This window comes from Cannabis sativa, chromosome 1 (genome assembly GCF_029168945.1).
Source record: "Cannabis sativa cultivar Pink pepper isolate KNU-18-1 chromosome 1, ASM2916894v1, whole genome shotgun sequence".
NCBI classification, from domain to species: domain Eukaryota; kingdom Viridiplantae; phylum Streptophyta; class Magnoliopsida; order Rosales; family Cannabaceae; genus Cannabis; species Cannabis sativa.
Genome location: NC_083601.1, coordinates 20,304,258 through 20,324,248, shown reverse-complemented (window position 1 = coordinate 20,324,248; position 19,991 = coordinate 20,304,258). Strand labels below are relative to the sequence as shown.

Genomic DNA, 19,991 nt, shown 5'->3' with positions numbered 1-19,991 from the left:
TTCACAAAGTTCCATGAAGTTAGAGAGATGCAAATTAGGATCTTCAGAAGGGAGACCACCAAACTGAACTGAAGACTGCACCATTTGAAGGATGGCAGGCTTAATCTCGAAATTGTTTGCATCCACTGCCGGTGGCCTGATACATGACTGCACTCCCGTCAGAGTAGGGAGAATGTAATCTCTCAAGCTACGGCCATTAGCTTGATCTTCCACGGCACCTCCATTATTACCGTTATTACCCCCATTGTTTCCAGCATTATTGTTCACATTTGCAGCCATGATTTCTGATGTTTCGGCGATTCTTTGAGAAACTCTTTCTTGCCTCTTGTTCTTTCGATTCCTCCTGCAAGTTTTCTCGATTTCAGGATCAACTGGTAATATGACTGTTTGTCCTTGACGGCGCATGCACTTAGGATTCCTGAAATAGATCAAGAAATTATTGCAAGAAAAAGGTTAGAAAAATCAGCAAGAGAAAATATACCAAAGTAGAAGTTAGTATAATTTTATGTAATATTAATCTTTAACAATTCCCCGGCAACGGCGCCAAAAACTTGTTGCTATAATTTTAAACACTACGCAAGTATACGCAATCAAGTAGTAAATCTCACACAGGTGAGGTCGATCCCACAGGGAATTGGATTAAGTACCACTAAATTATACTTATGATTCTATTCGGTAACTCGAAAGCAATTATGATTTAAAAACAGTAAAATATGAAAGAAATTCAGAAAACTTAATAACACAATTTAAAGTTGAGCAAGATGAGACAATAGGGAGGAGAATCCTGTTGTTGTTTACCCAAATTGTTAATGCTTAATTACTATCCTATTCTTGGAGTGAATGACAGATTATGAAATAACCTAGCTCCTTTCAGATCTTCTAGATTCTAAATCACATGTTATCTAATTAATTCCTTAATTAAACTAACATGAAATCAGCATTAAGCAATAATCTACTCGTCACATAAGTCATGCAAATACTTTCGTTTCACATAGAACATTGATTATCTTAATTTTAGCATTCTCAATTCTCACTTTTCAGATTTCGAATTGAGATCATAGAGCATGCACAAGGTGATCAATCTTAAACATGAAATTAAGAACAAATTAAGATAATTTCACACACAAGAATTGAGGAATGGTAATTAAACATTAACTAGGCAAAACATTAAACAACAATCATCATCCTCCCTAAATGGGAAATTTAGTTCAGAAACAAATCCATAACCATTCCTATAACAATATTCAACATAAATAAATTAAAGAGGAATAAAGAAAAGAACTGTTGGTGGATGAATTCTGGATCTTCACTTGAATCTCTATGCTCTTCCTGCCGCTCTCAGCTGTATTTTAGGGTTTCTGATCGCTCTCCCAGACTTCCAATCGCAGTTTTCTATTTATAACTGAAATTTAGGGTTCGATGGACGAAAATGCCCCTGGTCCGTACGGGATCTCGCCGCGGCTAAGCTTCCTCTCGCCGCGGCGAGATAATTGAAAATAAGGGGTCTCTCTGTATCTTTTAAATGGCCGCGGCGAGCCTCTTCATCGCCGCGGCGACTGAAGCTTCATAGATTTTCGAAATCTAGCTGCGGCCAGGTTGTGTTTAGCCGCGGCCAGATGTGCACAATTACTCAGAAATTGTGTTTTCTTCGGCTCAGCACATCTTTTAACGAATTTCTGCACCCGAGACCTCTTTTATTCCAAAGAACCTGAAAACATAGAAAACAAGCGTAATTCTGTCCCAACACAGCTAAAAACGCACATAAATTAGATCCAAAACATAGGCTAAAAATAGCCTAACAGTGGTCTCAAACTCTCAGCCTATGGAAGTGATCCAGTGGAAATGCTCAACTGTACAGATTAGTTGTTGGAGTTCTCCAATACCTCACAATAACCAGACTTGAAATCTCTTTTAGTGTCAGCAAAATTTGCCAATTTATGCATAATCCCTTGCAATTTCACTGGGTTAATGTAAAGAGAATTCTGAGATATCTCACTGGTACTATGAACTATGGCCTAGATCTCACCACATCTCCACACAATAAATGGTTGCTTTCTGTGATGCTGATTGGGCAGCAAATGTTGATGACAAAAGGTCTACTTCTGGCTATGCTATTTACTTTGGTACAAACCTTGTAGCTTGGTCTTCCAAAAAAAAAACATATTGTCTGAAGGTCTAGTACTGAAGCTGAATTTAGATCCCTCGCCAATGTGGTTGCTGAACTAACATGGCTTCACTCTCTCTTATCTGAACTACATGCTACTCTTCCAAGGCCACAAGTTTTGTGGTGTGACAACCTAATCACTGTGCTTTTAACTGTTAACCCAGTTCTTCATGCCAAAACCAAGCATATCGAGCTTATTTGTATTTTGTTAGAGAGAAAATCATGCAACAACTTGTTGACATCAGACATGTTCCTGCCGTCGGCCAAATTGCAGATGGTCTCACTAAATTCATCTTCAGCAATCGGTTCAATGTGTTTTGACACAAACTCAGAATTGAAGATGCTTCAATTCAATGTTTGAGGGGAAGTGTTAAGACGTACCAATTCTATTATAGATGTTGATGAGGTGTCAGTTAATTGTTATTGTTGTAACTACTCTAACTAACTTCTTCTTCTCCTTTTCTTGGTTTGTTAATGAGTTGTTGCTCTTGTATATATATATACTTGCTCTCTCTAACAATGGTGTAATAAATTCATTCTTTCTTCAATTCATCTTTTATTCTCTGTTTCTTTCTTTCTTTCTTTCTTCTCAGCAATGACCAAGAACTTTCACATTATGTAATTAAATTATAGATTATTTTGGCAAGCAAAATAAAAAAGATATTATTAAGTTTGTATTTTTTTTTATTGAAAAAATATGTGAAGATGCTTCTTTAAGGGTAAAGACAAAAGAGTGGTTGAGTAGTTATTTAAAATTATCTCATGTGCATAAAAATGAAACGTAGAGAATGTGCACATTTCATGAGAAATTGTAAATGATTGGATCCTAATGAAAATAACTGCCATCTTATATACTTATAAATAGAACCAGAATCTAAGAAAAAAACGACGGCAAAAATTTGAGAGAAAAGTTATTATTTACATTTATTAAGTTTTGTACCCTGTATTCAAAAAAATATTTCAAATAAGAAGAACTCGTGGAGCATGTAGATTTTAACTACAAAACCACGTAAAATATCTACTGTTCATTTATTATTGTAATTAAATTTTATACTAAATTTATTACGTAAAATACTTATATATTTAGTTAATGAAAATCTGCATTAACAAAAGTTTTGCCACAAAAATAAAATAAAAGAGTTAAATGCATATATTCAAAACGTAAAAAGATTTCACCGTTAATAACCCTAAAAACTATTTCCTGTTCACCTCATCTCATTTAATGACAAGGAAGTAATATAGTATCATTAGCAATTGTTAGAGAATCTCACATTAATAATGTGTTGAAACTAAATACCATATATAAGATGCATAGTTACTTTTCTCATTGTTAATTGGTTTTGAGATGAAACCTCATGTATCTTATCATACACTCACTTATTCTACTACCTTAATTATACAACTTCTGCATTCTAATAGCAATCGACTCATTCAACAAAAAAAAATAAATTAGTAAATGAAAAAATGTTCAATTATATATTGTTTTCCTATTTTATGTAATGAACATTTTTTGTAAAAAGAAAAAAGAAAAGGTAAATAATATTTGTGTGCATTTACGCTGTCATTACAATATTTTTACGGAGAAAAGTATAATTTAATTAAAGAGTGACGTACGTAATTTTTTTACCCCATTACAAAAATATTTTCTTTGGTGTTTTGGTCAATAACTAGAACTGATCACGTGCTCTTTTTTTATTTTTTTATTTTATGAAAGGGGAAATTTGATTTTCTATACTTAGAAAATCTTCAAATTTTTTCCCTAAATGCATACTTAATAATATTGGTCATATATGACCACATTCTTAATATCCCACAAATACCCCTCCCATTTAAAAAAAATCAAAAACTCAAATCATCCATTCATGGCTGCCTCATCCCGAACCTCTCTCTCTCTCTCTCGCTGACCACGACTTCAGCGCCCGACCACCACGCCCAGCCACCGACGACTACCCACCACCCCGACTACGCACGACCACCGTCCGAACCACGCACGACCCAGCCCCTTCTCTCGGACCCAGCCCCTCTCTCTCTTCCTCTCTCTCAAACTGAAAAAAAAAACAGAGGTCCGATGGTCGGACCACATGGTCCGATGGGGTCCGATTGGTCGGACCCCATCGGACCATGTGGTCTGACCATCGGGCCAACGTCTCTTTGTTTTCCTCAAACTGAAAGAAAAAAAAAACTAGAGGTAGCCAGTCGGAAGTATATGTATAACTATTATCATTCATAATAATGACAATAATTAATAACAATCATATGTACCATGCACGCTAGAGATACACAAATATGAATACAAGTCAAACCAAACATTTTGATTTTTTTCTTTCTTTTTTTCTTTGGCAGGAATGACTAGAGATGGTTTAAGCAGACATTTTTTTTCAGTTTGAGGAAAACAAAAAGACGCTAGTCCGACCATCGGACCTCTGTTTTTTTTTTTTCAATTTGAGAGAGAGGAAGAGAAAGAGGGGTATTTGTGGGATATTAGGAATATGGTCATATATGACCAATATTATTAAGTATGTATTTAGGGAAAAAAATTTAAGATTTTCTAAGTATAAAAAATCAAATTTCGCTTATGAAATCACGTCTTCGGATTTTGTTTGAGAAATGGAGCATTTTAAAGCCAACTCATAATTTATGATTTTTATGTTTTATTTGTTAGCTAGTATAGTAGCTAGGTACCTTGTAATTTTATTATTCAATAAATCAATGTACAACTGAGTATGACATATATGAATGAATTGAGAAGTGACGGGTTTGTTCACCCCCTCCTCTCGTACACTTCTTATAAAGAATTTTGCAATTAATTATGGACACATTTTATTTTCTAAAAAATTAAATAAAAAAAGTGTTGAAATACACGCGCAGTTTTTGTCGAGTGAAGTGAATTAGTGAAGGCACGGATCCCGATTGGAGCTTTATTTGGGTGGAACGTAGTGGGGTCGCTCATCGCTGCTCTGTGGATTCATGTCCTATGTCTCACTCATTTCGATCAACAACCACCCCTTCTTTTTACTTTTACTATTGGCTTCTGCTTCTTCTTTCCAAAATAGTACAACCATCCCCTATTTTTACGGTTTTACCGCGTGAAATAAGAGGGGTCTTCTGTTGGGCCAGGCCCAGTTGGGCCGGACTGGACTTAAATGGGCTGGGCTGGGCTTCAAGATTGAATTATACGTGGTTTGTTTGAGTAAATGTTTATTGAAAGAGACTCCAGATACTCCACGCCATTGCTGTGTTGTAGTTCTATACGGTTTTACTTAACGTGGACCAAATAAAGAGTAAAAGAGAAAGAGAGAAAGAAATGGTTAATTATGGTTTATATTATAATTGTATATGGGTGAAAAGCTGCATTCGACTACTTCTGCATAACCAATGGGACATTAATTTATATATAAAAATAAAACCACTTGTGTCTACGTAAGAGTTGTTAATTTGGCACGTGATAGGAATATCTTGTCTTTTGAATCCCTGCAATTAAATAGTTTACTAATACAAAAACAATAAAAGAAAATATAGAGATACAATCCCAATGGATTGATGATTTGATAATCATGAATTTGAGGGTGATCCACACGTTAAACGAATTTTCAAATACTAGTCTACTACTAGAGAAGAAAGAGATGCCCTTAGTAAACAAGACCCCCTTTTGTCAAAATAAAAGCAAACGTGCCTAGATGCTTTCCTGCATAATCTTAACAAACGTTTCGATATAATTCTCCAAAGAAATAAAATATGATTTTTGTAAGTCATTGAGCTGCCAAAGTTCGAAGACTTATTACAATACCCTTTTTGAATTACTTTACTTACTCAAAAGATTCTTCATTTTTCCCTTTCCTTTTCTAACCCCAAAGCTAAGAACATAAAAAAATTGTCACCTCAACTGTAAATATCATTGGCTTATAATATGGCGCGTGAATCAACTATATATAAATATATATCATATTCCTCTCCAACAAGCAACTTATTATATATATGCTTTATTCTCCGACAAGTTTCATTACGTATATTAGTGCTCCATCCTATAGTCAAATCTTACCAAAAATACATGCATTAATATTCTTCCCTCAATCATATATACATAAATTTATAATATTACGTTCTCTATACTTTTTCCACAAAAAAATAGATATATATTAACTTGTGAACATGTACGCTATAAGAGTCCCACATCGTTAAATAACATATATATGTATATATACACACTACATGATAAAATTCACATAGAGAAAAGGAGAGATAGACTACACAATTAATCTGATCTGAGTATGACGCCGATCGTTAGCAAGATATATTGTTCATCTTCTGAGGCAGTGCTTGTGGTAAGAAGAAGGCCTCTTGTAGTGAACGGTGGAGGTTTTGTCGTCACAGATTGTAGCCAAAGGGTTATTTTCAGAGTTGATGGATGTGGAATCAGTGGCCCTAAAGAGGAACTCATACTAAGGGATGCTCAGGGTGAAGCTTTGCTTCTCGTTCGTCGAAAGGTATAATATATATTAGTAATTGTAATTATATATGAAATGTAACGTGTAAGTAAGGGTGAGGATTTTGATAGAGAAAATTTTTATGCAAGCAGGGAGGAATTGTTGAAGCGCTAAGCATTAATTACAAGACGTGGAGAGGTCACAGCTTTGATTACGAAGGAGCACCCAAGTTGGTTTTTAGCTTAAAAGAGCCAACTAATATTGTTAAGTCTTGTTTGGCTAGGAATAATTTGATTAGAATCTCAGTTGGACCAAAGCCAAAGGGAATAACCATTTGCACTACCAAAAACTGGGATTTCGAGATCAAGGGCCACTTTCCCGATCGTGATTGTAGCATCGTTGATTCTAGATCAGGCAACGAAGTTGCGCGGGTAATTATTATTATAACAATTATATATAAACACATATATACAACCAAATTGATCCTAGTTATAGCTAATCTTTTTAATTATGGTGCAATTATAGTTAATTACTGATAATTAATGAGGTGTGGTAAATGGTGCAGATTGGGATTAAGAAGGAGGTGAGTGAATTGATGGATAAGAGCAAGGACGTTTACCATGTGGTGGTGAAACCTGGCATCGATCAAGCTTTTGTTTTTGGAGTAATTGCCACTCTTGATTACATCTATGGCGAGTCCACTAGCTGCTAGCTAGTATAGCTTTTAACAATTCGTGTATATTATATGTTGTTATACTATTAGGCACTAGTAGTGCCTAGCATCTTATCGACATGTCGCGTTGCGATTGGCTAGCAATACTCTTTAAAGCTATTATATTAAATTATATGAGATTCGATAATTAGTTAGACCATATTGACAAATATTAGGAGGGTGCTAGGCACCACTACTGGTGTCCTTTAGCATTCCTCAGTGTTATACGTATATTAATTATTGCCACTATTCTTTCTCTTCATGTAAATATTAATTAATATTTGATTAATAAAATGGTGGAGCTTTCTTCTTGTAATTAATTATTTCCTACCACGTACGATCATATTATATATGATCACAGCTTCACACAAGGCTTGCGAATTAAGCTGTTTATAGCGCATTATATATATACTAGTTAAAAGTTACGTGCGAATGCACGTAAATATTAGTTTTATTTAAAGTTTAGTTTTTTATTTTTATAGAAAATAATTGTTCAGAATTGTTTGCAGCAATTGTAGCTATGCAATGAGCTAACTGCCTGAGTCTCATTCTAAAACATACCAAAATGTAAAACATTCCCAAATATACCTAAAGTTATTTTAAAATAAGCTCTTAGTAGCCCATTTTTATGTGAATGATCTTTGCTTTGTAACAAAAATTACCATAACCCACGGTTGATAATGCATAAACTTGGTTTCTATGTACACAGAAATTATGTATAATAATATACTAAATTAAACAGAAATTATGTATAATAATATACTAAATTAAACTTTCCTTATATTTAATTCTCAAAATAGGAAAGTATGTATGTTGCTTGCCTCAACGCTATCCTTTCCAAACCAATAGCACAAAAAGTAATCTTCTTTCCTATCACCTGAGTGATAAGTATAAAGAACGATGTAGCAATCTCCTCTATAAAATTTACCAATGTCTTCTTTGGGGAATGGAGTTTTGGCACTGCCATTGATACGCCATACCTTGCAAATTCTTTTTTTTTTTTTTTTAAAAAAAAAATAAATCAAAAGACATTGATATTAACAGCCATAGTAATTGTTATGATATGAGATTTTCTTTCAAGGCAATGAAGTGTCGACCATACCTCAATCTTTCCACCTCCTTCAAGCAAAGGTGGGTCTTCCTCACTGATAGGGGCACTTTTTGTCATCTATCTTATAACCATGCCACTCTTCTTCCGAATGTTAGCTTCTTTTAAATTCTCTTGTCACATGAGTTCTGCGTCAGGGAAAAGAAATCAAATTAAATTTCAATTAAAAGAAATAAAAAAGTAAAAGACAAGGAATACATGTGAAATAATAACATTACATAATTAAAAGATGCAGCCTCCAAAGATATGGCGAAGTTGACCCTATAGTCCTTATTACTTAACAAAAGCAGTGACTGGAAATAGAAACTAAGTCAAAACAATAACAAGTCTCTGCATAAAATCTGTTCAAGACTATTAACGGTAGCTACATTTAATACTCCTCTAATGTCTGTTAATGCTTCAAAATTTCTGCTTTTTCTAAGAGAAAGTTGTTATCACTGATATTTGACTTAAGCATGAAATTCATATTGAAATTTTCATGCCACAAGATATGAGGCAAGCTGCAATTCTGCAAGGTGTAATCAGCTCCCCACCACCATTTCTCACTCCCTATATTGTATGCCTCAAGTGTTAAGGAGAAAAGAACAAAAGCAATTGAGATGCCATTAATAGTTTTCCTAATAAATACTTGCTTCACACCTTGTGAAATTCCAGTATACCTTCATGCCCTATACTCTCCAAATCTCTAAGGATTATAGGATTTTATTATAATATCCTCCAATATGTTTACGCAATGAATACTTAGGTAAATATCAGACATAGGCTTTGGGCATAAGATCGAACCTTAATTAAATATTGTACTTGTCTCCTTTGTACAGCTAAAACTGCCAATATATAAATCATATGTCTAATTAAAGATGCCATGTACCAACCAATGCTAAATGAAAGTACCAACCAATAGAAACCAACAAATTACCAAATGGAGCTGACTTTTGCTGTAAAACCTCTGAAATCTCAAATGGCAGCTGAAAAACAACAAATAGAAAAATGGTTGAAAAGAAAAGGAAAGCTAACCTCAAAGACTGCATTATGCTCTTTTGTTCGTTGATAAACCGATGGTGATCTTTGATAATCTGTTCCAAGTTCCTGATAGGAGGAGAAGCCCTGCTAGAGAAAACTTCATCCATCTTGCGGTGTATCTCGTTAAACATTTGCTTAAACTGTGAGACTTTACTCTCAAACTGCTTATGAGAACTGCTACAATTCTCAGCAGACTTCCTCAAGTTCTCTTCTTTGACAAAATCCAACAAACATTTACGAGTGCTAGAAAGAACCTACGCTTAATATTAGAGCATCAGTGTATAGAAATTAATCCTTCAAAGTATTAACACCATATAAATAGACCCATTGATTAAAAACATATTATTAATACGTGGATTTAAACAGAATGCAAAGTTAACTTCACTCATATATTAATGCAAAATTTTTGAAATTGATGGCCTAGTAAGCAACTTATGGCAACCCAGGTTGTGGTGACAAAAATCGAGATAGAAACTTGAGTAAAATTCAAGTGTCAAAAACTGTAATATATGCAAATGAACAAATAATACTAACTCTATATATAGTACTTCCGTTAACAGACTGAGAAGCTGAAATTTGTTTTGCTTCATTTAATGAAATAAAAATACAAAATATTTTATCTATTTTATTTAAAGTTAAAAAAAACAACAAATCTAATCTTTTGCCTTCAATGCACTAATGCACTGCTTAAGAGGGTTGTCTTTTCCCTTGTAAATTCAGTGACACAAAAGCAAATATGATAAATGCAAAGAAAATCACCTGAATATTTTCCTTGTAATGTGGACACACAGAATATACAATTGATTCATGACCCTCAAAAGTATACTGCTTAGCCCCAGTAGCTGCATCCCAGACCTGCACAAGCTTGAATGCTTAATAATTGCATCATGCATCACCAATCACATCAAACATTAATAAAACAAACCTTAATGACCCTATCCTCCCCGCAAGTAACTACACACAACTGCTTGTGTGGATATGAAAATGCAAGATCATTTATTATAATCTTAATCTTAAGAGTTTTTATCATAATCTGGAATGAAGATGGTCATCCTAAATGTGAGTAGATTATTTCAACTTCAAGAGAATTATGTGACAAGTTCATAAGACTAACATAAAAAAACAATATTAAAGGAGAATTCACTTATTCCCAAATACAAGAAGCAAGTTTAATGAAGATTCCAATTCACTTTGGGGAATTCGATCTTCTCCAAGGCTTCAACATGATTCTCGAAGCAGAGAAGCGCCGCGGTGTCACCGACATTCCGGAGAAAGAAGACAGCGCCAACAGTACTGATCAGAACAAAAACATGAACGACTTTATAGAGATTCTCAGATACCCATGTTGAGAAATCTAGGTTTTTGGGTTCGGATAATCTACCGGGATGGTGATGAGTGGGCAAACTCTTGATCTGGGTCTGCTTGGAAGACTTAGGCCCTACTCTATCTTGAACTAACATTGAAATCAAACCCTTCAAAACCCCCGACAAATCTCTGACCCCAAAACACAAATCTCTAAAAAAAAAAAAACAATAACCCAGAAACGATTTTCCCCAATTGAGCCTCTATTCAAGCTCTCACCATGAAAAGAATTAAGAAAGCTTAAGTTTTTATCTTCTTCGTCACAAAGCTGACCTTAGAGTCGTTCAGATTGGGATTGGGAGAGTGAAATTCTTCAATCGTCGACTCCAACCGTGAAGCCACATTCGATTGACCTCCGACACTTCTTCATCACAAACCTCACCTTAGAGTCGTTCAGATTGGGATTGGGAAAGTAAAATTCTTCAAAAGTCGACTCAAAACGATTGACCTCCGAACTCACCTTAGAGTCGTTCGTCGATTGGTTTTTTAAATTTGTTTTAACTTTTTCTTTAATAAGATTAATAGGTTAACGACGTTAGAAGAGATCCGTTTAAAAAATAAAAAGGATAGTCATTGGCGTTAAAAAAAAGAGAAGGAATCGTTAAACCAAGAAATGCCGTTAGATAGGCACTTTTAATATATAAAGATATATATATATATATAGGGAAATTTGAAATTATATGCATATTAGGGATTAAAATTGGTATCCTAATCTAAAACTATACATAATTTGTAAAATGGGATAACTTTTACTTAAACCCAATTTTACCCCCCTCATTTCTAAACTGACTCTCTCTCTCTCTCTCTCTCTCTAGCGTTTGAAATTGCACCACCACGATTCCCCACTCGAACGAAGAACCCACCGAACCCACCACCCCACGGAGGGAACCCATCCACTGAGCACGCGACGAGCCTTTCCCCTTTTGGTTTTTTAATTTTTTTTTCTTATTGATTATGGTGAAAATGTTGTTAGTTGATAGATTTAGGTTGGATATGTGCATTCTTGATTAGATCTAGGGTTAGATGGAGTAGATCTAGGGTCTGTAATCTTTCTGGGCAAGAAAATCCGATTTTCTAGTTTGATATGAGCTTGAAGATGAAGGCCCGATGCATGACCCGATGGTCCGATGCATGGCCGGATGTAGGGCCCGATGGTCTGATGCCATTTTGGATTTTTTAAATTTTTTTCTATTTATAGGACTGGCCCGATGGGCCCGATGTAGGGCCCGATGGTCGGCCCGATGTAGGGTCCGATGGTCGGCCCGATGGTCAGATGCCTATTTTGGATTTTTTTAAATTTTTTTCTATTTATAGGACTGGTCCGATGGGCCCGATGTAGGGCCCGATGGTCGGCCCGATGGTCAGATGCCCACTTTATTTTTTTTAATTTTTTTTTTATTTTATAGGACTGGCCCGATGGGCCCGATGTAGGGCCCGATGCCCACTTTAATTTTTTTTTTTATTTATTTTTTTTTATAACAAAGAGAGAAGAAGAGAGTGGGGAGGCGGTAATGTAAATGGAGGTATTTTAGGGATATTCTAAAATGTGTCATATCCCACAAATATTAAATGTTATGTGTTTTAAAAAAAAATATTAAGTATAGGTAAGTATAGAAAATCAAATTTCCCTATATAAACAGGTTTTTCCCTATATATAACATATATGATACTTTTTTTCTTCTAGGAAGAAAGAAAGTTCCAATGAAGAAGAACAAATATTACAAAGCTCCATTAATTGATGATATTTATATTTCTTATTCCTTCCCTTTTGCTTTTGTGATTTAAAAATAATTTGGAAGAAATTAAAAGTCAAGTTCCATCTAATGATTACAATATTGATTTATAGCATCTGCTAAGATTATATGTGATAAAGTTAGCAATGTAATATTTTCAATAAATAAATGACACTAGCTATATATTTTAATTTTGGGTTTTTTTTATGTTTATATTTTAAATTATTTTTTTTGTATTTTTATAAAAATCCAATTTACATAGCAATCACATATAACAACTATAGCAAACAGTAAAAATAATAAAAAAAATAATATGTAAGATAATTTTCCTTTTAATTAATTACCATATATTATATTCCAATTTCTAAAGGAGAGTCCTCGTGGTCCTAAGAGTGGTTTTTTTCTTTTGAAAAAATATTTATAAAAGTACAATATAAATATATGCGTGATGTAGCTTGAAGCATCTCGAGACAGTAGCTACCTCAGACTATTAATTTATTTCAATATTATTGTTTTACATCTACATTGAACCAACCTTAATTTTGGGCATTGAGTCATGTATATAGTATATAAATTTTTTGTAGTAGATCCCTATTTGTTTTGGTATAACTTTTTAGTTCTTTTTTTTTTTCATGATCATATATGTATGTTGTAGTTATTTAGGATCATTTGCAAATTTGAAAAAAATTTTGAAATTTTTTTAAATAATTTACAGTACTGAAAATTAATCAGTTTAAACAGTTTCTTATAATGCGTATAAAAAAAATAGGGTAAATTGCGTCATAAATACCTAATGTTTCAGATTTTATACACTTAAATACCTAATATTTATTTTTGAAGGCAAAAATACCTAATGTTACAATTCTCTTACACCGTCACTACCACTTTCGTTAACTCATAAATACGGACACGTGAAGGGTTTAGATGCATTACATTTATTTTTATTTTATTTTAAAACTTAATATTCTTAATATCAGAAACTAAATGCTACTTTTTCAAAAAAAAAAAAAAAACTTGTTCTCATTAACAATTTTCATATGATATTGACACTTCAATTCGATAATCATGTTCTATATACTACACTGGTTCACTCAGCTATGGTAATTTAATATTGCATTTCTCTTATTTTTTTTTTAAAAACAAGTAATATTTAGTTTTTTATATTAAGAATATTAAATTTTAAAATAAAATAAATAAATGTAATGCATTTGGGTCCTCTACGTGTCCATATTTATGAGTTAATAACCGAAGTGGTAGTAACGGTGTAAGTGAATTGTAACATTAGATATTTTTGCCACAAAAAATAAACATTAGGTATTTAAGTGTATAAAATCGAAAACATTAGGCATTTATGCCGCAATTTATCCAAAAAAAATAATCGTGCATGCAACAAAATATATAAATTTTATTTTTGACATTATAAACTACTTGAGTTTTTTTTTTTTTTTTTTTTTTTTTAAATTTACAATTAATCATAAATAAAATAACTATAAAATAAATTTGACTAAAAAACTCTTTTGTATTCCAAATAAATAGGGTCTACTTATAAATAAAAAATAACTTAATTATATATTGAAATGAATAAATGATAAAAAAATTATTTTGAACTATGAATTAATAAATAGGGTCTATAATTTTTTTTTGTAAACAAAGTAATTTCGCATGATATTTTTTTTAAGGGTGTTAAAAATTTTCACATCATATAAAAATATAATATTTTATTTTATCTCTCTTCTACATTATTTATTCTAAAATATTCTAATAGTAAGCGCCCCTAAAAATTATTAAAATAATATTATATCATTATTTAATATATATTGAATAATTACATTTTCTAACTTTATTAAAAGATAATAAAAAAGAGAAGATATAAACAATATGATTGTATAACATTTTTTTTTGGCATTACTTTCGTCTAAATTTAGTAAAAAATTTTTTAACATGTATGAAAGTTCAAGAGACATAATTTAATATATATGAAAGTTTGGGAGGCATGATTTGGTAGATATTTAAGTTTGGAGAGTATGGTTTATTACATAAACAATCACTGAAACAGTAAAATTGAATTAAATTAGAAAAAAGTCCTTAAATTTAACAATCACAATAGTTCAAGGGAAATTTTTAACGGCTAAAAAAATTCAGAAGCACGATTTACTACATGTGAAGGAAAAATTACTAATTAGCCTTTTATATTTAATTGCAGTTATTATTTCATCGTTTAATTAGGTTAATTAACCTTTCTTTTGAAGAAAAAGTTTAATATTATAAATAATAAAGTTGTCATTATTAAAGTACGTAGGTGAAATATATTGGAAGATTTCATATTGTTCACTCCTAAAAAGAAGCATCTAATCTTTATAATAAACTCCAACAAACTAGTCCTGAAATGGTTTCAAAAATTACTTTAATAATTTTTGTTCCTTTTTAAACTTTGTGTACGCATTTCACTAATAATGAAGGAAGAATATTTTGAATTTGATCACTACCCAATTCAGTCTCAACCACACCTTGGATATTGTATCTATCTATATTTCCTTCCCTATTTCCATTTCCCAAAGTTGAAACTTATAACTTTTCTGTTTGGATTGGAACAAAGGTTTTCCCCTATATATAATTATGCTTTTTAAAGGCCAATGCCTCAAACTCTTTTTGTCCCTTTTCGCAGCCTTAAATAAATTAAATAATTAGCATATCACCACTTGATAATAATCTAAAGAAGAAGAAAAAAAAAAATTAAATTTTGAAGAATTAAATATTCAAGCAGAAGCGCAGGGATTATCAACAACTACTACATATTCATTTGCAGCACTAAATAAAAAATAACCAGTGGAGAGCCCAAAAACGATGGCAACAAAAACGGCGCCGTTGAAGGACATAACCGACAGCATTATAAGGTAACCCATGGCCGAATTCACACCAAATAGGAGGGAAGTCGCAAATCGAGCGTGGATCGTTGGAGATTTGAATCTGATGCGCCGATCTTCGAGGTACTGATAGAGAGCGGAGAAGAGGAAGCAGGCGAGTAAAGTGAGAAGGTAAGCGATGGTGGACTGAATCTTCCATGAGTCGACTAGAAGAGTCATGTCTTTGCCCCAATAAAATGTCATCTGCGTTATTTTCTTCTTTGGTTCTTCCATGGGCAAAGGAAAGGAAAGGAATATTCTGTGCTATTATTATCAGTATTATTATACTGGAGAAAGAGAGGTTTTGTCTACAAAATTTAGGTGTATTTGTTGTTGAATTCAGTCCCAATTAATCTGCCATTATACATATTTCTTAATACGTTTTTGTTTTCTCTTTTCTTGAAAGAAAACAGATGTCAAGTTCCAAATCAAAATACGTAGATACGTGTGCCATATATATATAGAAACCCGAAAACACCCCTTAAGTTCAAATAAGAATTTTACAGTCTTCATAATAAATGGAGGTTTTTAATATTACTCTAGTAAAAATTGTATTGAAAACAGTTTTACATCGTCTAATAATTATCTGTAATGTACTTTGAAAGGAATTTAATGAAATAATACAAAGCAAAGTTAAAAGTTTGAAAAAGGTAATACTAGATTGTTACGACTATTCAGTTGATTATCCGAAGTGGAGTTAAGTAAAGGTAGAGTTGAAGCTGTAGAAAATATTCTGGAGATAAGTTTGGTAAGCTGAACTTTTGAAATTTTGAAACTAAATTTATGCACAGAAAGTTTAGAAGAAAAGCAATGTTGAATTTGGATGAAAGCTAACTTGTCCGACTTTCTTTACAATATTATTCTCTTTTGGAAAGAATATATTGACTAGGAAAAAGTTCAAAGAATCAAAATGGAAATTCAGAATTAATTTAGCTAAGAAAACATTCAAGTATCCGAGTCTAACATCAGGAAACTAAGCAAAAGGACATTCTCATGAAATCACAAGCAGCAGTCCAAGAAATATCTATATATATTGTATATAAAAGTGTAGATCAAGGGATGATCTATCACAAGAAATTTTAGCAAAAGAGATGGCATCAAGTGTATACTTGTTTTGTTTTTACAAAGTGTTTCGTCTTTTAAACTAAGTTTGGGTTTTTTACATATATGCTGCTGTACTTAATCAATCTTACTATAGGGTTTGATTATGCCTGCAGTCATGATCAGTTATATCTATCTCTATATAATGGAGAAGCATCGGAGTTGTCTTATTTGGTCGATTAAAGACGACACATGTAAGTATTTGCTTCAGTAATTTGAATAGCCTTTTCCGAACAGGCCAAAAGTTTGAATAGCAACAAGGTAAAAATTGACAATCCCTTAATTAAAGACAAGGCTACAAGAGTTAAAAAAACCATTCTAAATACGTATATTTTGTATTAACATGGCGTGTTGTCAATCATCAAACGCAGTTACTTAAACATGAGTAAATATCACCGCATGCCATTTATAATGTTGACAAATCTAGTCAAACTAAATACTTTACAACACAAGGAAATTTCCTCCACAAGCCTCTCTATGCATTTTCTATATATCTGTTGCCTAAACTCAGAAAATATAACTTTTATAGAGAACAAGTGATATTTAATCAATTTGGAGCAACAAGTGACACAACGCCCATTGATGTACTTACCCTGAAGGAGAGAAATATCACATAGATCATTATGAGACCAACTCCTAACATCTTACTGGGGCGCATATTATTCCTGGGAAGCACAACGAGTGCCCAAATAAGCCCCATCATAAGAAATCCCATTGTGAAAAACAAACTACTATCTCTTGGAACTATGTATGATCCAGGTCTCTTGTTCAAGGCTCCGAGCAACAGTGAGATCCCTAAACCAGCTAGAGTGTTGAACATAGGACCAGCATAGCATCCTGACATTGCTATCTGTACACCATCTCCTCCATTAATTGCAAGTGCAGTATTTGACATTAGATCACCCATTGAGTTTCCCCATGCCAAGACAGTCAATCCAAGGATTGAAGGGTTAATTCCAAAAATTACACCCAAGGCCACCAGCAAAGCGACAAGCTCATTAGCAACAATGTAGAACCAGACAATGCTCATAAAGAATCCGCCAAAAACCCATGGAAATAAAAACCTACGCGGGGGCTGATCAGCTCTGGTGTGTAGATATGCAAGCACACCAAATATGCCACCAAGAACAGCACCTGTGACATATGCAATATCTCTACTCAGGTTTCCAATATTTTCTTGGGTGCTCCATAACAAAGCCAGAAGAAGGGGTGCTAATGAAGCACTGGCAACAGCATATCCTTTTGACCATCGCTCTTCCTCAACAACAGGAATTGTCAATCGCCTTGGGATTGTCAATGGCATTGACAGGATAAATAATAACTTGGAACAAGAAAGTTTCTTCTCATTTACAACTTCGTCCTCTTCATTCCATCCCCACAAAGACCTTGGACTATCTGGATTAGCCCTAATAGCCTGATTTGAATAAATTGCAACATTTGAAGCCCACATCCACTGTGGCAACTTATTAGGAAGATGTGGTACATCACTTTCAGCATTGGATTCAAGTAGTGAAGCATATACAGAGTCATCCTCTTCACTTCCATCGGAAAATATACTTCCTCTGACAGGAAGCAATGGTGTTACAGCATCCAGTCTTAATTTCCGAGCATGTTTTCTCAAAAGCTCATTGGCAGCAACAACAAATGCATAAACCACATAAATGGAAATAAAAACTATTGCTCCCGCAACAGAAACTTTGCCAACCATCAAGATGATGGCAAGCGACAAAAGTGTAAGTAGAAAGAAACAAATGTCTCTGATGAAGCATTTCTTATCAATTTGAACCCCTTTCTCTGCCACACAAAGAGATATGATACCCACGACTATACAAGTAACGAAAACAGCACCACCCAAGACACTATTAAGGCCTACTTCTCCAGCATCCTTTCCAACAAACGAAGCAATGCTAGCAAACACATCAGGAGCTCCATTCCCAAGTGGAAGCAGAGAAACTCCGGCCACAGTTGCCGGCAACTTCAGCAGACAGGAGAGCTTTTCTAAAGAACAACAAAAATAGTCAGCTGCCGTATTTCCCAACAGGTAGAACAAAGCAGCCATCCAAATCATCAACACACCATATCCTAAAATGCTAAATTTTTCACAATCACAATAAAAGAAAGCAATGTAATTGAAAAAACCCCCTGAAGTACATTCTGGATGGGCAGTCAAGTATTCACAGTGGCTACCATAACCTTTGTGATTTAACAAGCCAGCACACAATTTGATATCACTGAGCAATAGAGCATTGGTATCTGATGCATTGCTGGCGACACTGTAATTCGACGAAGCTCCCTCAACTTGGGAAATTCTCCTACGTATAACCTCATACCGGCCACCCTGATCGTGTAAACCACCTCCTCTGAAGCTCCGTTGAGAAGGAAAAGAGGAATACGAGTTACCCAGAAAATTAATCGGGGTGAAACTGTCATGCGTATAGAATAAGAAAAACAACGCAAGAGCACAAATGCCATTGAAGACCCCACGAACTCGAGAATTCATGACACCCAAAATCATTTTCAGCCCAATCCCGGCACTCAGCCGCCGGCCCCTCTCTCCAGCCCTAAATTTCTTGAACTGATTGGGGACTCAAGTTGGTCGAGAATCAAGAACCGCGGAGTAATAAATAGCCAGAAATTGAAACCCTAGTACCAAAATATCCTTAGCTTTTCAAAATCAAAATTCGAAATTCGAGAGGGACAACTGAAAAATTTGGTTGGTTGTGCCCAAAAATGATCACGAGAGGGCCAAATTGAAAAGATATCAGCACAAGTCGTGTTGTGTAAGTACCTTGAAAGAGAAAGAAGAAAACAAAAGAGGAGCTGCTTCTGGGTAGCTTCTTCAATTTGCTTTTGTTTGTTTTGAACTGCCATTACCCGTCCAACAATTCTAAATTGGTAATCACCAACTATCTGAAACAGACCTAACACTACATACAAAATAAATAAATATAACAGAATATTATCTCTATTCAATTCGAAAGATATGTAAATTTTTGTTGTAGAAAAAACAAAATTAATCAAAAGGAAAGAGAAGAGAACTGACCAAGTACGTGATCCAGGGCCGTAGCTTTTGAGATGAGAGTTCTACACAGTCACACATCTTCTGCTTCTTCTTCCGCTCCGGCTCCACAGGCAGAAAACAAAACCTTTTAAGCTTTAGAAATTCTGAGACTAAAGACGAGCTATGACAAAATCCCCAATTTTGGAGAAGAACTTCTCAATTAAGAAACGGCTTCGTTCACGTCGATTGTATAATAATGTAGATGTAGTAAATAAAAGGCTAATTTCATATTTGACCGTCACACTTTAATTTGTTATTGGGCTACAAACGACACCGTTTTAATAAGAAAGAAGAGAATGAAACGACGTCGTTAGTGGAAAGTGAAAGAAAAGGGTATAGTGAGCCGAGAAGAGCGCGAAAATGAATCGGAGCGGGAGTGGTAACGGAGAAGGCTTGAAAAAGG

At 33.9% G+C, this 19,991-nt stretch overlaps 3 protein-coding genes across 4 annotated transcripts; 1 reads left to right on the top strand and 2 right to left on the bottom strand.

Moving 5' to 3' along the window:
- The first annotated feature begins 6,297 nt into the window (after window positions 1–6,297).
- Window positions 6,298–7,616, top strand: LOC115706432 (protein LURP-one-related 6). Its single transcript, XM_030634083.2, has 3 exons — window positions 6,298–6,648; window positions 6,741–7,019; window positions 7,154–7,616. The coding sequence occupies exons 1-3, from the start codon at window positions 6,433–6,435 to the stop codon at window positions 7,298–7,300; spliced, it is 642 nt and encodes a 213-aa protein (XP_030489943.2). The 5' UTR covers window positions 6,298–6,432; the 3' UTR covers window positions 7,301–7,616.
- A 7,663-nt stretch (window positions 7,617–15,279) lies between these two features.
- On the bottom strand, window positions 15,280–15,630 carry LOC115704015 (copper transporter 5). The gene has a single exon (XM_030631236.1). The coding sequence runs from the start codon at window positions 15,628–15,630 to the stop codon at window positions 15,280–15,282; it is 351 nt and encodes a 116-aa protein (XP_030487096.1).
- A 1,201-nt stretch (window positions 15,631–16,831) lies between these two features.
- LOC115704980 (cation/calcium exchanger 3) lies at window positions 16,832–19,803 on the bottom strand. 2 transcript variants are annotated; one of them, XM_061105334.1, is made up of 3 exons: window positions 19,571–19,803; window positions 19,316–19,448; window positions 16,832–19,170 (listed from the first exon to the last, which is right to left on the bottom strand). In XM_061105334.1, exon 3 carries the CDS (start codon window positions 19,040–19,042, stop codon window positions 17,075–17,077), a length of 1,968 nt encoding a protein of 655 aa, XP_060961317.1. In that variant the 5' UTR covers window positions 19,043–19,170; window positions 19,316–19,448; window positions 19,571–19,803; the 3' UTR covers window positions 16,832–17,074. The 2 variants fall into 2 exon arrangements, with proteins under 2 accessions (XP_060961317.1, XP_030488058.2); XM_030632198.2 differs by having other exon boundaries at window positions 19,316–19,454; window positions 19,571–19,712.
- Between the last annotated feature and the right edge of the window lie 188 nt (window positions 19,804–19,991).